Source organism: Equus przewalskii, chromosome 7 (assembly GCF_037783145.1).
Source record: "Equus przewalskii isolate Varuska chromosome 7, EquPr2, whole genome shotgun sequence".
Lineage (NCBI taxonomy): Eukaryota > Metazoa > Chordata > Mammalia > Perissodactyla > Equidae > Equus > Equus przewalskii.
Window position 1 is genome coordinate 90,576,148 of NC_091837.1, and position 22,332 is coordinate 90,598,479.

Here is a 22,332-nt window from a genome sequence, read left to right on the forward strand (position 1 = left end):
AGGTTTCAGAACCCAAAATGTAGGACAAATTGCACATGTTACGAGCCAGATGGCACTTGTTTACCAACTGCAGAGCGGCAGCACAGTAACCATCATGGTTTATATGGCCATTGGTTTCAGAAATTTCCAGCTAAACTCCCCCACCCACAGCTGCTCAAAGAACAGTTTCCAAATCAAGTTTTAAAAATAGCTGCTCTTCCAATAACTTAACATCCTGGGCCTCCATTCTGAGCATCCCCAGATGGCTGGGCAGGCTGGTGCTTAGCATGGGGCAGCACCCATGGGAGGCAAGCCTAGAGGACTTCTTGGAGGAGGTGCATCTGTAAACTACTTACTACTCATTTCCTATGAAGAGGTGAGAATGGAGAGTTTAGAAACATTTGCAGCCATGTGACATTGCCGGGACGTCCAACTCCTGGCTGACCAGTTCCAGTATCCCATGTCCATTAGCACGTGGCCTGAGCCGCCTAAAATTTCTGTGTAGTTGACGTTTGTCAACTGTAATCCAAAACGGCAGAAATCTGGAATTGTCTCCTCAAAACATAATTTTAACTATAATTTATCACGATCGATTGTGAAGATTGACTTCTGATGAGGGATTGGAGAGGAATGAAGCATGGCTTGCTTCAACTTGGACAAAACTTAAAGACCAGCCTGCGCTTGCTGAGTCGACTTCACAGGCTCCTCCCGGATCCCCGTCCACACGTCTCTGCGGTGTTTGTCTAGCACGAGTGTTCTTACAACGAAACACACAAATCATTTAGGTAGACACGTCTCCCTACGGGGAGGGTGGGTACTCAATCAGACAAGGAAGAAATAATCTCACTTGTCACATTAAAAATGTCAAATACTGAATCAACAGTGTTCATTTGTTGTATTATATGAAAGTATTATTTTGTAAGGGTTTGAAAATTTCAAAAAAACAAAGACTGAACTTTACCACAGATAGTTTGAGAGACATGGCCCTAAAGGGAACTCTCCTGGCAGGATGGGAAAGTGGCGAGTGTGTGTGTGTGCATGTGTGTGCGTGTGACGGGGTGGTCAAACACAAGGGCAGAGGGATAAAACCGCTCCTTTTCAGCAATAGAAACACTCCTGCGTTGGGTAATCACATACTGCATAGTCCCTATGATAAACAAAAACATTTGTTTCCATTCTGGTGGAAACAAAAATAGACCTCTTCCCTTTCCGAAGCCAGCTCTGCGACAGGCCAGGCAGCACAGGGCCAACATCACGGAGGGCTGCAATCTCGGGGTCGACCCGCGGGGGTCCGATATGCCCTCACAATGCAAAAGCCAACTGTTCTGGAGGTACAAGCCGCAAAGGCCCTGCCGCCCGCCCCCTCCACCCTCCCTTGCCCCCTGTCTCACCCCGGTCTTTGGAAACCTGACCGGAGGGTCCTGAGCTTCAGTGAGACCCTCGCCACGGCAGAAAACGACAGGGCCTCCGCCAGTAAACAGAAGCCAACTCTCTTTTCTTTTAGAATCTAGAAGTCCAGGACCAGCCCCGTGGCCGAGTGGTTAAGTTTGAGCGCTCCACCTTTGGCAGCCCAGGGTTTCTCTGGTTCGGATCCTGGGCGAGGACATGGCACTGCTCATCAGGCCACGTTGAGGTGGCGTCCCACATGCCACAACTAGGAGGACCCACAACTAAAAGTATACAACCATGTACTGGGGGGGTTGGGGGAGAAAAAAAGTGGGGCAGGGGGAGAAGAAACAGCAATAGCTTGCCAATGACATTCTGGTCATGTCCTGGATATGTCATTTGTTTCTTCAGTTTAAAAAAAAAAAAAAGAATCCAGAAGTCTGAGGCCAGCGCACCGAACTTTAGTTTTAATTTACTTCTACCACAAGAGTGACTGACGTGGATTTTTTTTCTTCCTGCCAAAGAACACAAATGCAAAGTGAGTGGTTCATATATATGATTAGAGGGGCCCCTTTGGGAAACTCAGAGTCATGTGGAAAAATGCCAGCGGTGATGCGTGAAGGGGTGGGAAGAGCAGGCCGCTGTGGGCCTTCAAACGACAGTGCTCAGGGGTCACAGAATTGAGATCATTCCGTCCCTCACCGTGCTCCCTCAGCGTGAGCCAAGGGCAGACCCCCTGCGAGGCCTGGAGAAATGCAGCCAAACGAACTTAAGAAGGCAGCTCCCCTTGTCTGGATCAGAACGGGGTTGGGCAAGAAAAGAGAAATTGCTTGGAATTTGTCGATTTGTGATTTTTTAAAACTTCAGACTAACTTGTCTTCTCCGATCTGTAAACTATCAACGTCATGTCCTCAGCCTCTCTCGGCATCCTTCTTTCTCTCCCCTTGAGTGTGATTCTGAAAAGGTGGCCGTGGTGATCCCGTGAGCACTCACTGTGTCCCGGAGGTGGAGCAGAGGTGACTTGCCTCCAAGGGGATGCCTGGTGGGTGCGGTTTCACCTGCCTGTCCGGGGCCACGAGAAGGTCATTTCCTTCAGGATTCGTCCCTTGCAGAAAGGCTTCCTCGGGAACTCCACTGATACGCCAATCTGCCCAAGTGACTGGGTCTTCACTCAGTGACAGAGGCACCAGCCTCCGATCCTGCCTGTATCACTGCCGACCTCGGCGCTTGCTCGACTGTGAATCCTTCAGTGGCAAGACGACCCGGCGGTGCCAAACCGACAATTTCCCGCTGGAAGGAAGATGTGCCATGGTAAGTGGTGACGTGCGCCTAGAGCACAATCCATCCAATCAACGGGTTCCTCAAAATGAAAAACCCTACGAGCTGTCCTTACAGGTGCTCTCGGGTAAAAATTATACTCCCGAAAGATGCAACTTTCCTTTTTTCTTGTATTCAACTCCAAAAGAAAGGGAACTCCTCTTGGCTGGCTAGGCCAGGCTGGAAAATCCACCTTCCCCCACCCCGAGCCCATGCACGCCTCACACACTCGCTCGCTCACACCCACAGGCTCACTTAGGCATGCATGCTCACACACGCACAACTCTCAGTCTTGCATACAGTCTCTTGTGTGCACACTCAGTCATGGGCACACACTCAATCACACGTGTGAGCAGACACACTCACTCATGTGCACACACTCACATGCACGTTCTTTAACGTGGTAACGATTTGCAGGGAGAACAACTGGAACTTTCTTATCTGACAGGCGAGCACACACGCTTTCTTCAGAGAGTAACTGCATGTTGGGATTTGTGCTGTTTACTGACGGAGGGTCCCCAAAAGTAAAACGCTCTGTACCCCCTCCCTCGTGTCATTTTAAAAGGGGTGACAGGTCAGAGGCCACGATGGTATCTTCAAACCAGAACAAATCACACCGGAAGGGGAGAGAGGGAGGCTCGCCATCAAGGATCCCACACTCAGGAGACCCTAAGTCTCAGTGATCGGTCCTGAGCACCGTGAACACATCTCTGCTGTAAAACGCTGAGGGGGAAATTGATCCAGGTCGCTTCTCCCTGCCAGCATTTGGGAGGCCAGGAGCAGCTACTTCCCCGCCTCCTGCAGTTCCCTCAGTGAGGCCTGGAGGAGGCGCTGAAGCTTCCAGAACACCTTGGGGGCCGCTCTCTGGGGGTCCCCAGCCGGGCCCCCCGGGTCTGCGCATTCCCGCACCGCCTCCCGCAGCTGCCGCTGAAGCTGGAAGGAAATGGCAGAGCTCTTGAGGGTCGAGGAAAACCAATGGCGGAATATTTTGTCACAGACGACCTGAGGGGAAGGAAGGTGAGTGGTTAGTGCAGGGCAGCAGGTCATCCTGGAAAGCTTCCGGAGCAACAGGGTCTTACACAGACCCTCGTGCTTCTCCCACCGCCCTGGGTTCCTGCAGGGGGGAACCACAGAGCTCCTTTGGTTCTAAAAGGCGCCTTCCCTTCTGGGACCTAAACTGCTCAGCGCCATGAAGAAACCGCCTCAGAGAGGAGAAGGCCACCTCCGTATGAGGTAGAAAATTCCATTTCTAGCCTCAGAGCATATGGGGAAAGTGCTGGGTGACATTTCAGAAAGGACTGAAGACGTTTCTGAAGAGAAAAGGGAGCAGAAAGTCACAGGCAGCCGCGGCTGCATAAGGAGTGGGCCCCTGGGCAGGCCTGAGGGCAGCCAGCCTGGCTCTGCCACCACACTGCTGAGGCCGGGCTTTCCTACCCATCCGCTGGTCACAGTGACAGTGACAGCCGCCTGACAGGGGTGTCCTGAGGGTCAAAGGATGCTGTGGTGAGAAGCAGTATGCAAACGTGACAGCACTTTGGGGTCAGGAGAAAGGGATATTGGAAGGGAAAGGCTCTGTTAAGGAGCCTTTGAAATGTTGTATTTTAGGAGCAGAAGTAAAAATTAAGCCACGATCTCACAGCCTTTAATTCTAATAAGGTATGAAATTCACTAATGGTGAAAATCTCCTTAAACGCTCAGTTTAAACATGTTGTTTGTTTTATATCTTTCATAGTTTCCCCCCTGTTGAGAGAATTGTACTGGGAGCTGCATAATTAAAGAGCTTCATTTTTCTGCATCCCACTTTATATTAGACTCATTTAGCAAACGCCTCCGTTCTCAGAGCCACTGTTTCATAGAGGACACATAACTTTAATTTCCATTTCCCAGTCCCCGCAAAGGCGAGGATTCTTTTGAAAAACAAATTCTCTTATTTCATTTTTGAATTGATAATGTATTTTCACGTGCAAAAATTTAAAATATCCGGAAAGACAGACGGTAATCTTAGTCTCTACCCAACTCCTGACAGGCAGACACTCAGCTCCCAGCTCTGAGAGGCAACCACTTCCTTGCATATCTTTCTAGGGAGAGTCTACCCGCACAAGAGCCTACGTGCACATTTCCTTTTCCTTTTACGTTACACAAATGGCAGCGTATCACACACACTGGTCCAGGGCTGCTGTTCCCTTTTAACCAAACATCAGGCAGAGCCTTCCACACCAGTTGGTACAAGGATACTCCATTTGTTTTCATGACTGCACCTCAAAGGCATGAAGGTATCATAAGTCATTTAACTAGTTTCCTACTGATGGAAATTTAGGTTCTTTACTAACTTTTGCTATTATGAACAATGCTACAATAAATATTTTGCATATGGGGCTGGCCCCATGGCCAAGTGGTTAAGTTCTCGTGCTCTGCTTTGGGGTCCCGGGGCTCACCCATTTGGATCCTGGATGTGGACCCACACACCACTCTTCAAGCCATGCTGTGGTGGCATCCCACACAGGAGAACTAGAGTGACCGACAACTAGGATATACAATTATGTACTGGGGCTTTGGGGAGAAAAAAAGAAAGAAAGAGGAAGATTGGCAACAGATGTTAGCTCAGGGCCAATCTTCCTCACCAAAAATAATAATAATAATTAATTAACAAATAAATATTTACATATATGTCATTTTTATTTTGCACGTGTGACTAAATTTCCAGAAATGGAAGTTCTGGGCCAACAGGTTTGCGTCTTTTTTGTTTTGATAGATATTGCCAAATTCACCCCATAAAAGTGGTACTGAGTTACACCTTCCTGGCAACGTTCAACAAGAATGTTTATTTCCCCCATGCCCTCACCAACTTGAGTTCTCTTTCATTTTTGCCAACCGATGGGTAAAAATGGTTTAATTTCCATTTTTCTTCTCATCAGTCAGGTTGAAAGCTATTTGTGCTTCTTTTTCAGTGAATGGTCAAGTTCACATCCTTTGCCCATATTACTATCAGATTGTCAGCCTTTTGCATATTAATTTGTAGATGCTCTTTATATCTTAAGGATGTGAGCCCCTTGCTTAGGTTGGTTTCCTGGGGAGCAGACTCTAAGATGGTGGTTTGCATGCAGGATTTATTGAGGGAGGTTCTGGAGGCCCACACCTCCGTGGAACTTCAGGAGAAGGCAAGCTTCTGGTGCTGGGATGGCCTACAGAGCTGTTCCTCATCGAGGCCAGTGGGCTGGGCTTTGCATATCCCCCACTCCCACTGACCAATCACTAGATGCTGCCCCTGGGATGAGGGGTAACCATGGTGAAGAAGCTCTGGTGGGCCCAGGACAATCCTGGGGGACCCTCTCTGAGCCTCAGCCTCTGGAGGTAAGGGCCCCCTCTGTCCTCTACTCTCCTGGTCTGTAAGAGCAACTGCAAATATTTTGCCAATTTTCTCATTTAACTTTTTAAAATTTTCTCGTATTTTTGGTAATTTTGTTTTAGCCATGTGGATTTTTTTTAAGGTAATTAAATTTGTCATTTGTTCCTCTTATGGCCTCTGAGCTTCATTCCATACTTAGAAAGACCTTTCTCACTCTGGGATAGTTTAGATTCTCCCAGGTTTTTTCTGGTACATTAAGGGTTTCATTTTTCACGTATTTGAGCCACCTGGAATTTAGTTTGATGTAAGGAGTGAAACAGGAGTTAATTTGATCATTTGTGCCTGGCTACCCAGTTTACAAGCACCATCCACTATATAACCCAGCTTTCCCCTCACTGGTCTGAATGCAACTCTGTCACATACTAAATGTCCATATGTCATTAGATCTATTTCTGAAATTTTAAAAATTCTATTCCTTTGATCTGTCAGTTAGTTTATGAAGGCAGGGACTTTTTTTGAGTAGAATTTTAAGTTAGAAAAGTAATATATAACCACTGTAGAAAATTTACAAAATATAGAAAAGATGAAGAAAATAAAAATTATCTGTAATCCTATCACCCATAAATAATTGCTTTGGACATTTTGTCGTCTATCTTTCCAATTACACACTCTTTAACAAAAATGGAATCATATGGTGAATACTGATTTGAAACCTGCATTTTTTCACTAAATGAATGTTTCATATTTTCTCATATCCTTAAAGAAAGTATAATTTCATTTCTAGGGCTTTATTCAAAGGCAATAATCAAAATATGCACAAATGAAATTGCTCAGCTAAACAGCGTGAATATTTCTGAGTCACACTCCAGAGAAACGCAGAAATTTACAATCACGGTAACAATATGGACTCATCTACTTCCCTGAGGCCTCATCTGTTAATTAATAGCATTTTAACAACTATTCCCAATAGTCAAAAATGAAAAATTATTATCATTGGGTTTTAATTTGCATGTCTTTTAATAGTAAGATTAAATAATTTTCCAGGTTCTTTGGTCACTGGATTTCATCTCTTGTGTATTCGTTATACATTCTTCTCTTGCCAATTTTGTGTGAGTGGCCCCCTGGCCTCTTAACGGATCTGTAAGAGCCCTTTATATATTGAGGATAGTAACCTCAGTCTCTCATTATGCTGCAAAGGGCAGGTGTTAGTGCTTCCCCCTTGTGGGATGAGGTCACAAGGTGGGCGATGCTCTAGTGAAAAAATCACCTTGTTCCCACAGCTGAAAAAGAATGATTTTATTGCAGACCCACCGAGGGTGGGATTTCCCTAACTCTAGACTCAGTCTGAAAGCCTGGACCCAGGATCCATTCCTATTTGTCGCTGATCTCCTGGACTCGTGACACATGTTTCCTTCTCCCTCTGTTAACCACCCACTGGCCCCACCCCTCCCTGCCTCAGCTGTAGTATCTGTGCAGCCTCTCTAGTTTGGCCAGTTTCTCAGGACTGCTTTGCACTCCTTTCAGTCTTATCCTTGATGGATAGGCCTCTGGGTGCTCATTCTTTGTGTGCGTGTGTGTGTGTAGACGCGGAGACTAGACCCAGAGAGAACAGCTATCCACGCCCCCATAGCTGGGGGGAAGCCCAAGAATGGGCTTTGCTGGGATCTCCAGCCATTAGACCCCGTAGGGTCACTTGGCCAACAACCTCATGGGGTTGACAACGAAGAACAAATGCCCACCCCATCTGCACCATCCCTGACCTTACTGAGCCCATGGAGCCCAGGTGACACAGAAGGGGTGACCTTCAGGTACATTAACAGGACGCTACAGGGCTAGCAGGCAGAGGCAGCCAGAGGGAACATGGTCCGCCCCAGCCCGTGCAGCCGCTGTTACTCACCTGCAGGTTGCTGTTGACTCGCTGTGCTCCGCACTTGTTGACTCGCAAATCACACTTTGAAAAACAGTCAAAGAAATTGCAGTCTTCATCTCCTGTGCAATTCTGCTCAAGAATTTCCCTCATTTTAGGTTCAAAAAACGCCATGTCCACATCAATAGCCACCACCTGTAGCCAAAACAGCAGAGGGTTATCCAAAGGACACCCTGGGTGCTTAGCACAGAGGGAGCCTGTGCAGACCCTGGGTTCCCATGTTGGGGTGCAGGAGGTACAGACTGCGGGCACCCCAGAGCTCTGCCAGCAGGAGAAGGAGTTCAGGCCATGTGGGGAGCTGCTTGTTTCATCTACACAAGCAACTGGCATAAATTCTATCGCAAGAGTTTAACTGAAAAAAGGACCTTTGCTGTCACTAGTGAAAGCCTAGGATTTGGGACTATAACTAGAAGTGTTACTTTTCATTTTAAACCTTTTCTCGGCTTTAAAAGTAGAATCTCTGAAATGTCTTAAAAATGAATTAATTCCCCCTCCATTGCTTTACCACTGTGGTCTTTTGACCTTCAAGAGTCAGGAATATAAAAGCTGTGAGATACAGAGAATCTACCCCCATGACTATAGGCAACGAAAGGAAACGACACTCAAGGGGCAGGTGTGTGGGCGTGATGGTGAGGATGAGGTGGATGGCACCTAAGTTATCTGTTTATAGCATGTCTGTTTCCTGAGTCAACTAACTTCCAACCCACTGGTTAGATTGAAACGTGGGGGCAAATGGCAGCGTCCAAGTTCTCAAATTAGGGTTGAGAACATGGGGACCCTGATCCAACAGCATCAGATACTAAATCCCATCGTCAGCATGAGAATACGATGACCCCAGGGAATCGCAGATTTATCTTCGTGGCTTCAAACCAACTAAGCTTCAAAACCAGAAAAAGAATAACATCTAAATTATGCAGATATTCCTCCACCACCTGAATAAAAAAAAAAAAAAAGAGGAGCTCAAACCTGAGAAAACCTGGAGTCTGCCCAAATCAAGCAGTTGTAGCTTCGAGCTATTAAAAAGCTACTAGAAGTCTTGATGAATCTGGTGGCGTCGGAGGCATTACACAAGCCTTCACAGGTCAGTCTGAAAATATCAGCCCTCCCTTCTCCCTTTGGTAGCATCTCAAAAGAGGGTTCGTTTGTCCGTGTCCATTTCCTCCTCAGTTCTATGCGATGTTGGGAGGCACGTTCCTGGGTTTGGGTTTTTGTTTTTCATTCAGGATTGACGCCGGAAGGCAGTAAATTTTCTTGGGGATTAGTCAGGACAACAGAGGAGGGAAAATAATTTATTTCAGAAAATAAAGAAAGGGGAAATTTTCCCGATTTTAAGAGCTTTGCCTAATTACTAATTCAGGCAGAGCAAACAGAAATTATCCTTTTAATCAATTTTTCCTAACTCATTCTTTAGCCATAAGCAATAGCTCATTTCATTATTTACACTGGTTAATGCAGTAAAAATGTGTGAAGCTATGCTAATGAATCTATTGTCTTTACAATTTATTATTGGGGCCACAAGACCCGTCTGGTCTTTCTATAGTTTCTGGCAATCTCCCCAGCTTCCCCTAGGCCCACAGATGGAATTGCAGCTCCTTGCAACTTCTCTCTCCCATTTCTGATGGTTCCCTTCTCATTTCCCAGGGAAAGCGAGATTTATCTTTTAATTTTTCATGTATGGCGCAGAATGGCTGCAGCTATTGTAAGCCTGACTTTCTGCACCTGAAATAAGAACAGTAACAACACAGACAGAAATCCCGCATGAGGCTTCTTAAATAGTATCAGCAGAATCGTAACATTCTTCTTGTGTGAAATTACCTAACTTGCATCGTCTTCTTCAAATTTCATCCTGGCATCAGACTACAAAGGATGGATGAGCATTATTTCATTCTCCACTGAAAAGTGTGGCTCTAGAGTAGGAAACACGGCATCTATCTGGAAGGAGTACTACTGGCAATAGTTTGGGAGCATGAAGTAATGATGTTTCCTAGTGGTTCGTTTGCAACCACTGGATAAATTGTCAAGACCTGCAGTGGGGACCTGGAGAAAGCGAATGGCTTTGCATCATCAATTCTTCCATGTCATCTGAGGGACACCACCTGCTTCCACCCAGGCAACACCACCACAGGGGCGAAAGAGAGGACCCACCTGCTGGTCCCTTAGCTCCCTAGGGCTCAAACTTGACCACGAATCAGAATCACCTGGAGGCTTGTTCCTAAAACAGTAGGTCTGTAGGTCTGGGGTGGAATCGGAGAATTCGAATTTCTAACAAGGCCTCAGGTGATGCTGATACTGCTGGTTTTCACTTAAGAGTTGCAAACTCATAAACTTCTTGAACCTCAGTGTCTGTAAGGAAGGCTTAGCCAAGAGGAATTCTCCGTCCTCCCTTCCGACTCTCACCCGAGTAAGTGCTCAGGCAGAGGTAAGGCCTGTGTGCTCTGGCGCCGGTCCACAGGACAGAGTTTGGGTCTAGGTCAAAGAGTGTGGTCATGATTTCATTGAACAAATATTTCGTGCCTATCGTGCGAAAGATGCTGGAAAGCACAGCTCAGATAGACCACACAAGCGAGGAACATCCCACACTGCCCACTCCCCAGGGAAGACCCACCAGCCCCACCTCCCCCGTAAAGCCTTTCTTTCCCGGGAGCCCAGCCCATAACTCCCTCAACTTTGGTGGCACCTGTTGAGTTCCCTCATTGACACTTCCTAATGTTTGCTGGATGGAAAAACAAGTGATCCAACGATGAGAAGAGCTGGCCCCGAAACTGCCCAAAGCCAGCAGTTGTGTGTGGACGCTCCACACCTCCTCTCCCAAGGCCTCAGGGTGGCTGCATCCCTGGGACTTCTCTGAGGAGCATAACAATGGGCCCTCATGTCCATTACATAATCTTCCTGCTCATGAAGCTGGGAAGCCTGGCTCAGGAGCTCAGCTCTAAGAAGGAAGCTGGATTAATCTGGGATGTCCCTCCCCTTCACAACTCGTCTAGAGGGGTCTCCTGGAGCTCAGGGTCTTGCAGACAGGGATGAGCTCCTCCAGAGCCCACTGCCCAGTGTGCAGATCCTCCTAGAACTTCCCAGAACCTGCTGGAACCTCTCAGCTCTTTCCCTTCCACACTTCAAGCCACCCCTGGCTTATCAGCCCCTCTGGGGCAGCCAGGGCCAGGGCATTAGGACAAAGTTTAGGCAAGATGCTACCACACCCTTCACAGTGACAAAAACTTGATTGGAAAAGGGATTTATACTGTTGGCAAATTTAGTTTTCTAGATTTCAGGCTGTTTTAAGAAGGCATTCCTGTGCCACCCGCCATGGAAGCCCATGGCTGGCAGTAGTAGTACCTTCTTTTTGTCCCTTTATGTTTTTAACCCAGATGAAGAGCATTGTTCCACCATGAGCTGGCCCCTACAATGACCAGCCCCCTGAGGTGGCCGGAGTTAAGCTGGCCTGACCATTCACCTGCTAGCATTTGCAGTGTAACAGCAAACTCCTTGCGGCAGGAGGAGTGACCCCAGACAATGACACAGTCACACCTGCGGCACCCCAGATCATTGCGGCATTAATCTGACACTGGGGTCTAGCGTAGCTGGGAGGGAGCGGAAGGAGGTTATCTTATAATAAAACACAGGAGCCCCTCCTGCTGCTGCCTCTCCACCTCATGTAGCTCTTGTACACCTGCACTGCCCAGAGAGGGAGGGAATATTCACCTGCCCTCTACAGAGCAGTGCAGAGGCAGATATTTCCACCTGGCAGGATTTTCCCTTGCAGATGGCACCAAAACTCCAGTGGACGTTCCAGAAGTCTTACCCACAGAAGGGAAAGTAACAAGAACCTCTCCAGGAAGAAAGTACTAGAAAGAGTTGCACATTATCATAAAGCATGGGCAGTTTGAAAACAGCGTCCCCCACCTGGGACATTGTACAAATGCCCCCCAAAGGCCATCGCTCCTCATCACCCCCCTGGCTCGTCATCTCCTGAAGATTGTTTCTGTGCTCAGCAAACGCCTGCTTCCAAATAAGCTCTAAGAGGCTTCAGAGCAACCAGAACAGCCCTGAGTGAGGACACATCTCCCCTTGCTGGCCTTCTACCTCAGGCCCTAGAGGCTGTCCCTTACAGCGCCCACTCCTGTAGGGCATAAGGTGCACTTGTTCTGCAAGTTCTCCCATTAAAACCCCGACAGGAGGTGCTGCGGCAGGTCGGGGTTGTCCAGGCTAGACGGTTGCATAACGTTACAATGTTTTCCTGGGATTCCAGAAATCCTCTCATCTACAACCACCTAGACCCAAAAGTTCTGTCCTCCCCGGCAGAAATACAGCCCCCCAGAGCCACTCACCGTGAAGTCACTCCTGATGGCAAAGTTTTCGGGCTTGACGTCGCAGAGGTGGAGGCGGTGGGAGAAGTCGTTGTCAAAATGGCTCACCATGTCCAAGAAGCTGAGCGCCATGTCGCTGATGGCCTTGGCCTGGCCCCGGCCACCCGGGGAGCCACCCGCGGCCCCGTCAAGCGGGAAGAGGGCCCTGTGGCGGGGGCTGCCGGCCGCCAGGTACTCCACGGCGTAGAAGTGGCCGCAGGAGCCCAGCACGGGCAGGGCGTGCCGGCTGAGGTCCCGCAGCAGGCTCAGGAGGACGAACTCCTCCTGCTGCAGCAGGGCCCACAGGCTGGCGAGCTGGCGGCGCCAGCGCGGGCCACGGCCCCGCGGCCACAGCGCGCCCAGGCGGCTGCGGGACAGCTCCAGGCCCAGGGCGCTCCTGACCTCCCCGGCCACCAGCAGGAGCAGCTCGGCCTCCAGGACGTCCTGGCCGCCCTCCTCGGCCGGGCCCTCCAGCAGGCTGAGCGGCGGGAAGCTGGCGAAGGCCTCCTCTTTGGACTTGAGGATGACGGGCCGGCCGCGCCAGTCGGCCTGCAGCACCTTCTTGCCCCTCTCGTAGTACAGGCAGCGCCGGTACCGCAGGCGGCCCGCCGCGCACAGGTCCTCGCAGAGGTCCCCCGCCAGCGCGCCGCCCTCGTAGTCCTGGCACTGGAAGGAAGGGGACAGTGGGTCACAACCCGCAAGGGGTGGAGGACAGGGATGGAGCTGGTCCCTGCACTCAGGACGCTTCTAATCAGCTGTTGAGAGAAACCTCATGAATGTGACCCCCACAGGCTTTCAGGTCAGTGAGTAACGCAGTGAAAGACTTAAAGGAGAGTCTCAGATTTATGATGTTACTCCAGCGGGCCCAGGGCCAGGTCTGCAGAATCAGGACATCCGGAGGCCAGCAGGTCTGCCGCCAGCCGCTGTGTGATGCTGGGAAGAGGCTTTCTGCCACCTCAGCTTCAGTGTCTTCAACTGGCAGTGAAAGGGCAGGGCCAGGCCAGCAGTTCTCAACTCCGGCCACTCCTTAGGGTCATCAGAGAGTTTTAACCCCATCCAAGAACAGCTGAGTGGGACCTCGGGAGGTGGGGCCGTGGCGACCACAGTAAGGACCCTTCCTGCAGCAACGTTCGCTGAGCCCGCTGCTTTCCCGCTGCTATAAGGCCAGCAGCCTCTGGGAGGATTAGGGGGTTCCCAGAAGCCCCTGCAGGGAACAGGGTTTGATACAGGCCTGGGGGCTGGTAGCATCAGTGGGACTAGAGGCGGAGGGCCCCAGGGACGCCTGTCAGAACAAAGGACCCGCACAGATAGATTCTGGGAGTGTAGGGGCATCTGGTGCCTGGCGGAGGTGAGGAACCCTCACGTGGGGGCGTTTCTCCTATATTTCAGGGGCTCTTGGAACGGGTGCCACATGAGGGGACCCAGTGACCCCACCACCACACTACAAACATCTCTAAGAAGATGGTCCAGCCAGACCCTGCCCGAAGGACCTGCTAGAGGGGGTCATAGGGAGGCTGGTGTGGAACAGGGGGAAATTGAGGATTCTTATTCTTTCTCTTTCATTTTTTAGGAAACCTAAACCTCTAGACTCAGAGTATTTTCTAACTCCACCTGTTTCCCCCACAGATGAATCTTCCCCCCACATCAGCAGATGCAGGCCTCTCTTCCTTCCTAGAACTCCTGCAGCACATGAGACAAGAGCGTCACCCTAGCTCCGTAAGGTAATGAGACACATGGAAAACCACAACGTGTTTTTTCACTCTACTTCGTTTATTACAAAGTGCCTTGAGTGGCCAGCTGGGGCAATGCTCAGGGCACTGTGTGCAGAGAAGAAAGGATTGTACTGAGAGCCAGAAGGCTAGGATCTGGCCCTGGCTGTGCTGTGACATCCTGAGCAGGCCACCTGACCCCTCTGAGTCACAAAATTCCTCCCCTGTGTCACACCTAATTGGCCTCCTTTGCACAGTTTTTGGACAGGCTGAGTGAGAAAAGTGTGTGGAAGCCATTGACTTTACTCAAGTGCAAGGCATCGTGAGTGCCCTTGCATAACCCAGGCGTGTAACTCTATGCTGTTCAGAGACTGGTTGTTTCATGCTGGTCAGCTTCATTAAGCCCAAGTACATTATAAGCAGCTCCTTAAAGTCAGACTATGTACCTCCAATGCCTGGACATATGAATAATTCCAAAATCCACAAAACTCTGAAAACTGCAAGTTTTTCATGACTTATTTGGCCTCGTGTGGAGTCAAACCCAACTGAAAGGATGTGAGGCTATTTATAGTCGGAATGTATTCAACTTGGTGTAAATTTGCATACATTTTGCTGCAAAATTATTAATTTGTTTGATAGTGGTGCTGCCTCATACGAAAAATATAAGGCATATGCTCCATATTATCTAACACCCAAAAAACTGCGAATTCTAAAACACGCCTGGCCCCAAAGTGCTAGATAAGCAATTGTGGGTCTTTATAGATACTGGAGGCTAATTGTTGAAATTCTATTACCAAAGTGCTTATTGGAAAGATATACTTCCAGTTCTTAAAACAAGTATCCTGGATTTTCAGGGCCATTTCGGGCAGTAGCTGGACAACACCCCCAAAAACCCAAGCCATCTGACCTGACCCCTCGGGCCTCCTGCTGAGGGGTCTCCTAAAAGCCCCTTCTCCTTTGGGGGCTTTCGATCTCAGTATATTGTATTAGGGGGAGGGGTCACGCTGGCCAAGCACAAAGGCACAAGCGATGAGACCTGTAGATAAAGTCAAGAACTGGATCCTGGGGCTTGGGAATGCCACCCTGTCTGCTGGGGCTGGCTTTTTTTTGGAAAAATACAGCCATAATGAAGCTATATTAAACACGCACAAACTGTTCTAAATACACTTCATCGTACAATTTAACTTAGCAAAATTTTGGTAAAATGCCATCATTTTACTTTTAATCCTGGGACCTCTTTCCAAGGTTGGGAGTCATGAAATGAACGTCCAAAGGATCAGGACCCTGTAAGTCGCTCTCTCTTTGCCTAGAACTGCTTCCATATTGTTGCTCGTAAGAAAGTAGCAGCTGATTCGAGCTCCTTTGAGACCTTTCAGGATAATCTTGGAGGTAAAGGGGGGATGAAGGGGTTAAGTGGCTGATACAACCAGGAGTAAAGAGACGTGAATGATAGAAATAATATGGGGTGTTCGTTTTATGTGTTGCCTTTTTTCCTACTTTATCTGGTATTTACATAGCCTCACACCTCTATAATAAAACTCATAAGAAAGTGCAACAATTTTTTCTTGATTTCCTTATAAAGCCCAAAATCCTTCTAAGTATGATGTCCAAAATGGTTTGATTCAATTCCATAAACATTTTTAGAGTGTTGTTACATTTGTAATTTAATCAAAAGTGCTTTTGTATGAAGTATAGAACAGAACTGAAACACAGAGACAAGCAGGTGATAGGACCTCACCGAACGGGAGGAGGCAGACCCCAAGCTGAGAGCTGCAGAGCCCAGCCCTGAGGAGAGAAAGGGAATGGCACCCGAGAGGCGAGGCCAGGAGAGCAGTGCAGAAGGCAAGACAGGAGCCGTGGGCCCGGGCCTGTCCGCTGCACGGAGCGGGGGCAGAGAGGGCACCAACTGTGACTGCCCAGGGCCTTTACTCTCCTCATCTGGAACTGCAGCTGAAATGGCCGCTGGCCAGGAGTGACACCTGCGGGCCAAGAAGCCCACTCCATTCCACCAGGATGGAGAATGGCCATGGGCAAGGCCTTGCTTCAGCCACACCCACACCGGGCCATCATCAAATTAACAATGTCACTTTCTGAACTTAACTCAGCTGTGTGTGAGCTGAGCCACAATCCAACTACAGGTACCAGGAGTTCACAGAAACGGCTGCCTTGGAAATGACAGCAGGGTGTGACATGGGCAAGACAGGAACACAGCCAGGCTTGGCCTCGGGGAAGACTGGGTCTGCCTCTGGGCTCTGCCCCTCACTAGCTGTGTGGCTTGTTTCCAAGTCTGTAACACTGGATGAGGATATCGTGTCACAGGAGACCTGTGAAGGTCAACCAAGGTCACAGGTGAGGAGGACCTGCGTGTCTCAGTGAACGCTCCTTCCCCCCACCCTCTTTAGCCCTGGTCATCAGGAGGCGGGAGGTGAGGGGAGCTTCTTCCCTCTTCCTGGAGAGATGCGTCTGAGCTCAATTTTGAAAGACAAATTGCAGGTCTGCCTAGCAGACAAGAAGGGAGAAGGCAATTCTGTCGCAGAGAATAACCTGCGCAAAGACCCAGAGTTGCAAAGTAGCGCGGTGTGTTCAGAGAACCAGACACGGTTCAGGGGAGTGGAGACCAACTGAGGGCTAGCAGCAGGGTGAGACGGCTGGGGGTATCCTATGGAAAATGCCATTTCCTGGGTCTCCACCTGAAAAAAGTGCTCCCTACCCTCAAGGGTCAAGTCAGCCTTCCCCTGGGGCAGCCCCGCCTGCTGGTGGGGATCCTTGTCTCCCTCCTGCGCCCTCAACTCTCACTAAACAATCCACGTGAGTCACCTATGCATTCCCCTCCCGGTGGCTCCCACAATAGTATTTTCTACAAAACTGTGTCATTGAAATCTATATGAGATTTGCCTCTGCAAATTTGAAAGGCAGTTCCAAGCAGGAGTTCCAAGACATTTTGAACAATGGTATAATCATCAAATTTGGCATATAACCTATTGATTTTGGAGGGAGGGCTACATTAATTTTGGCTGTTTTTCTGGAGATCAGCACCCGGAGGTATAAGAGTGCCTCCACTTGCTGGCAGCCTGCGGGATGCAGTGTTTCACACCGGAAAAAGCAGGGAGTGGAGCCAGCCGCCCAGAACCCCGGCCGGGCCTGCCAGCTGCCACAGGGGAGTCAGGTTTATGACCTCATGTTCAGTGCCCCCATTACCTCGCCTGTCACAGGAGACAGTTTACATTAAGCTATATTTAGTGCGCTAAAAAAGACGTACAAGTGTAGTTCTTACAGACCTGCTCTTTGTTATCATCCTTTATGATGAAGTATTTTTGGCATTTGGGTCCATCTCTTCTTATGTAGAAGGTAAATCCATCCACTGTGGCTATTCTGGTCACCAGTGTGAGATGGGTCTGCAGGGTCTTTTTAGTAATCTAAAGTCTTTTAGTTGATCTTTTTGGTTAGTAGTCTGTGCCTACTAAACATAGAGAAACACTTAATCTAGCGTTTAAAAAAAATGAAGTTAAAGTACAAATTACCAGTTTACAAGCTAATTAAAAACTGTCGTCATGTTAGACACAATAGTGAAACTATTTTATTAGGTGCATGTCCCATTAAAATAGCTATTTTTTTAGCTCCATAAAAGCGATTTATTTACTTTAACTCTGTTTTTAAAATCAGACTTTAGCAGACTTTTCTCTGAATATGGGGAGGACCTACCTGCCAGCTTGAAGACAGGTACATTTCTGTACCCAAATGTATGTGCACACAAAATCTACAGGTATCAGGTTTTAAAATAAACTGAAAAAAACACACGTTAATCAAGTCTCATTGTAGTTAACTGGCATTTTTTAATCAATTACCGTCACAGCCGCCTCATGTTTCTTATAGATTGTGTACCCACGTGGAAACACACATTGTCAGCCTCCCCAGTTCTCGTAGGAAGCCTTCTTAGAGGTTACTTAGAATCTCTCCAGTTTGTCTCATGGTTCTCAGGCAAAAACAAAACCTGTCCACTCTAGTCTGGGAAACTGTTGACGGGGTCTCAGGGGTCATGCCTAAGGGCTGGGTTTTCCTTTGTGTGTTCGTTTTCGTTTTTAAGGAGCATTAAGCTCCTATGCAGTTAGCAACATTCATATCACACGATGGAATGCCTCTCCCGAGCAGTTACCCTGTGTCCTGTGGAATCTCAGAGCGATTAGCCAGCCCACCATGCAGGCCCTCTTGACCCCTGGATGGCTTAGAAGATACACATTCCAAACACAGCGGAAGCACTCAGGAACAGAGAGTCATTCACTGCTGTAAAATCTTTCTGGGTATGTGCCCTGGATGCTGTGGTCCCATTAAGGCCTTGGGTTTCTACCACAGCAAAGAAAGATAAGCCTGCCCTATTAAAAATGAATCCCTAATGTAGGCAACTGAATTAAATCTCATCAAGACCTAACTAGTCAAAAGGGAATTAAGGCTTCTGAACAACAGGGTCTGTGGGAATGTTTTTGAGATGCTTTGAACACGATACACTATGGTAGGGTTAAGTAGAATGAGTTGTTACTTACGGTTTTCAACATTGAAAAAACCACTTACTGTCAGGGTCTCTACTATCAGAGCGCACAGGGTCACATCCTGACCCCACAACACACTAACTGTGTGAATCGGGGCAAGTTACTTGACTTCTCTGGGGCTCCCTTTTGTCATCTGCAAATTGGGGCGAGTAAAAGCACACACCTCATAGAGGTCGTTGAGGGGATTAAGCGAAATGACAGGTGTAAACTCGGGAGCACTGTGCCTTCCCACAGTGAGCATCAACAGGCGCCCAGAGCGCACATCTCTGCCACTGCGTGAAGTGCTCTGCCTGCAGAACAGACGCCAGGCTTATAAATTATGAAGCGCAGAGTCACCTCGTCAGGCTGGCACAGCCTCCTGACACAGTTCCCTGGAAAAGTAAGGCTCCAGAAACCTCATAGAGAAGCCGAGCAGGGCGTTCGGATGTCTTGATTACGGGATGTCCTGAAAAGCCACAGCAAAACCCTAAGCTCAAAGACCCAGGGCTTGACTCTTTGCAACAATTCCAGTTGGCTCCTCCAGGGTCGCGGAGTGTGGCGGCCTCCCTCAGGAGGTGGGGTGGAGCCTGGGCGGACCAGCAGGCCTGACTCCCAGCTCCTAACCTGCTCCCCAGCTTTCTCCACAGGCTCCCCCACAGGCCAGCGATGCCACCTGCCGTGCTGGGGGGTCTGGGAACACACGCAGGCGTTCACCACCCCTCGGTAGGCTCTGCCAGGGAGAAAGAGGGCTCCCTTTGGCTCAGCTGCAGTCCTCCTTCTGTGCTCTGGCGTTGAGACTGAAAGCTAATGAGAGTCTGGAGGCCAGTCAGAAAAATAACAGCCTGTTTTATTATTAAGGATAAAAGCCAGGCAGAATGAATTGAAAGTGTTTGGGGAGCCGAGAGACAGAGGCGCAATTGAGCCAGTGTCCTGGGAGGCCACAATGCCGGCCTCTGGTGGAAGCCAGGGCCCAGCAGAGTCTGGGTTGCCGAGACTGGGGTCGTGTTCAAAGCTCGTTCTAGCTGAGAGCGTCCTGGGAGAAAGTGAGCCGGGGGTCTGCGTGGGACTCACATCAACACATCCAGAATGGAGAGGGTAGCAGGGGTGACAAGGCCAGTCCTGAGCACATGTGAGAAATGATGGCCCCCAACAGAGCGTCCGAATGATGCTCCTCAAAAATCAGCTCATCAGTTCAGTGAGACCACGTCAGAGAACTTTAGGGAGACAGACAGACGTGGTATTTCAAACCGTCCTCCTGGCAGTGGGAAAGGCTGAGAGCCATACTGTCGCTTCAGCCTCACGTCAGACTGAAACCAACCCCACAGGGCTGCCAAGGAGATTTACTGGTAGGGCCTCTAATCAGAATTGGTTTTAATTTATGAGGCGGAATGCTGGGAAAGTTGTGATTGGCAATTACTTAAATTATATTAGGCTATTTGATTTCCATTAGGCCTTTTCCCACTTAACCAAAGATAAATAAATGAAAAGTGGCATTGGTTTTTCATTTTAATCTAAAAGATTATTACGTTATTTTTTTAAACAGGTATTTTATCCTGGCCATTCTATTAATTTTTGTTCACTGTAATTAGTCAGTCAGCCCCTGCAAAACAGAGGGGAAAAAATCTTTATAAGTGAAAGGAATTTTTAGACGGGTTACTGAGAAAATCAGCGAGCTCTTGCAACTTAATGAAAACTTGGCAGAACTTCATAGTAACCGTGGGTAGATGATAGATAGATAGATAGATAAATGATTGAGCAGTAGTAAGGAGGGGATCAAGGATGTGTGTCTCACCTGCATTATGATCAATTCATGATGTCACAAGTCAGACAATTAAGGAATATGATTTTGTTTTAGCTTGTATGCTTCACTCATTATTTCTTTAATTTTTCCAATCTCACTCTTTTTTCAAAAAAATCATTTACTTTAAAACTTGTAGGGGCTGCCCCATGGCAAGTGGTTAAGCTGGCGTGCTCTGCTTCGGCAGCCCAGGGTTCAGATCCTGGGCGCAGACATGGCACCACTGGTTAGGCCATGTTGAGGTGGCATCCCACATGACGCAACTAGAAGGCCCACAACTAGAATATACAACTATGTACGGGGGTGGGGGTTGGGGAGAAAAAAGCAGGAAAAGGAAAAGAAAAAAAGATTGGCAACAGTTGTTAGCTCAGCTGCCAATCTTTAGAAAAAAAAAAAACTTGTATGCTATCACGTTTTGAAAACATACAATCTCAAAAGGCCCACCCACACGTAAGCAGTTAGAATGAAAACTTCCCATAGGTTCCTTGAAGATTTCTTAGAAAATAGATCACTTTTCACAACAAATGCTTAGATGCTTCCTGTTTTAGGAAGTGAATAATCAGTCCATGTTACAGTAGTTGCCGCTATCTTCCCTGTCGTCTTGGCTTTCCTTTGGGGCATTCCTGCCTTTATTCAAGTCTCCTGATGCACATAATTTCCCGAACCAACCCGAGAGACTAAGGAGCAGCCTCGTTTGGAATCAACTAATGAGCATCTGGGCCCAGGGCGCGCAGCAGCCCGCAAGCCCAGGCGTTTCTCTCCCTACCTGCCCGGCCCAGCTAGGAGCACTCAGGCCCTCCCCTGTTGGGACACTGCTGTCATCACGCCAGGACAGGGGTCCTCCGAGGTCCGAGCCGCCTCCGCGGCGAACTCCGCTCCCCTGAGCGCGCTCTGCCTTGGGTCCCGCAGACCGCGCCCGCGGGGAGAGCCGCAGTTTGGGGGCGCAGAGAAGCAGGGGCCCGACTAGCCCTCTGCATCGGGCTCAGCGAGGTGTAGTCCAGGCTGGAATCACAGAACCGCGACCCGAGAGGCAAAGGCATGGCCCCCGCCAGCCCGGAGACCCGCGCCCGCCCGCGCCCTGGCCAGCGCCCCAAGCCCCGCCGCCGGACACGAGACGCGGGCACCGAGGGGCTGCCCGGCTACTCGGAGCAGACCTGCAAAGTTTCTTTAGGAGCGCGGGCTCAGGGGGTGGTGGGAGGGCAGTCGGGCAGGAAGACTGTCTTGGGACAAAGGACCAATTTTGGAGAAGCGGGGAGAGACACTCCTGCGCGCCCTCAGGGAACTCCCGGGCAAAGTCCGCATTCGCGAGACTGGGTCTTGCGCGTCGGGCATTCCACGCAGCACCTCAGGACCCCTCCCCCCGTGGGAGCCACGTCCGCGCCCGAGTCCCAAGCTCCCCGGGCCCGCGGAGGGTTTCCCATCCCATGTGCCCCGGGGCGCGCGGCGCGGGGCGGTGCGGCGGCGGGACCTACCAACGCAGCCAGGATGCGCCGGCTCTTCTCGTCTGTGCAGCGCTCGGAGAGGACGCCTGGGTGCGCGCGGAGCAGCAGCGCGGCCGCCAGCACCCAGCCCGCGGTCCAGGCGGCGCAGGCCAGCAACGCACCCCGCCCGCACCTCCCGCACCGCCCGCGCCACCGGGTCCTGCCCCGCGCGCCCGCCGCCCGCGCCATGGCCAGCCCGGCAGTACCCCGATCCGCCGCCGCGCCCCGCGCTCGCCTCGCGGCTCCGCGCTCTGCCCGGCTCGGCGGGGGAGGGGCAGCGCGAGGGGAGCGCAGGCTCGGCGCGGGATCGCTGGCGCCCGGCGGGTCCTGGGGGTGGAGGGTGTCGGCGGCCGCATCCGGCGCGCCAGCCCCAGCACCCGGGGAAGGGGGTGTGGGCTCGCCGCTCCCGGGTACCCCCGCTGGACGCCCTGCTCCCCACGCCGCACCCGCCACCTTTTCCACTTTTTCTTCTTTTGCACCTTTTCCCAAGAAGACCAGCTCCCCTCTTAAACAATCCGCGTAG

General features: G+C 49.9%; 1 protein-coding gene across 2 annotated transcripts; it reads right to left on the reverse strand.

The window, feature by feature from the left end:
• Positions 1 to 843: 843 nt before the first annotated feature.
• On the reverse strand, positions 844 to 22,323 carry DIPK1C (divergent protein kinase domain 1C). Of its 2 annotated transcripts, XR_011542119.1 has the most exons (5): positions 21,801 to 22,119; positions 12,281 to 12,964; positions 7,926 to 8,090; positions 3,067 to 3,684; positions 844 to 2,655 (listed from the first exon to the last, which is right to left on the reverse strand). XR_011542119.1 is itself a non-coding variant. In XM_070627901.1 (4 exons), exons 1-4 carry the CDS (start codon positions 21,996 to 21,998, stop codon positions 3,466 to 3,468), a joined length of 1,266 nt encoding a protein of 421 aa, XP_070484002.1. In that variant the 5' UTR covers positions 21,999 to 22,323; the 3' UTR covers positions 844 to 3,465. The 2 variants fall into 2 exon arrangements, 1 of the variants encoding a protein (XP_070484002.1); XM_070627901.1 differs by having other exon boundaries at positions 844 to 3,684; positions 21,801 to 22,323.
• Between the last annotated feature and the right edge of the window lie 9 nt (positions 22,324 to 22,332).

Coding starts and splice junctions, on each gene's coding strand:
- DIPK1C (XM_070627901.1), bottom strand. CDS start 21,998: ATGGCGCGGGCGGCGGGCGCGCGGGGCAGGACCCGGTGGCGCGGGCGG. Junction 12,965..21,800: donor GGCGCATCCTGGCTGCGTTG/GTAGGTCCCGCC, acceptor CCTTCCTTCCAG/TGCCAGGACTACGAGGGCGG. Junction 3,685..7,925: donor GAGTCAACAGCAACCTGCAG/GTGAGTAACAGC, acceptor CCTTCCCCTCAG/GTCGTCTGTGACAAAATATT.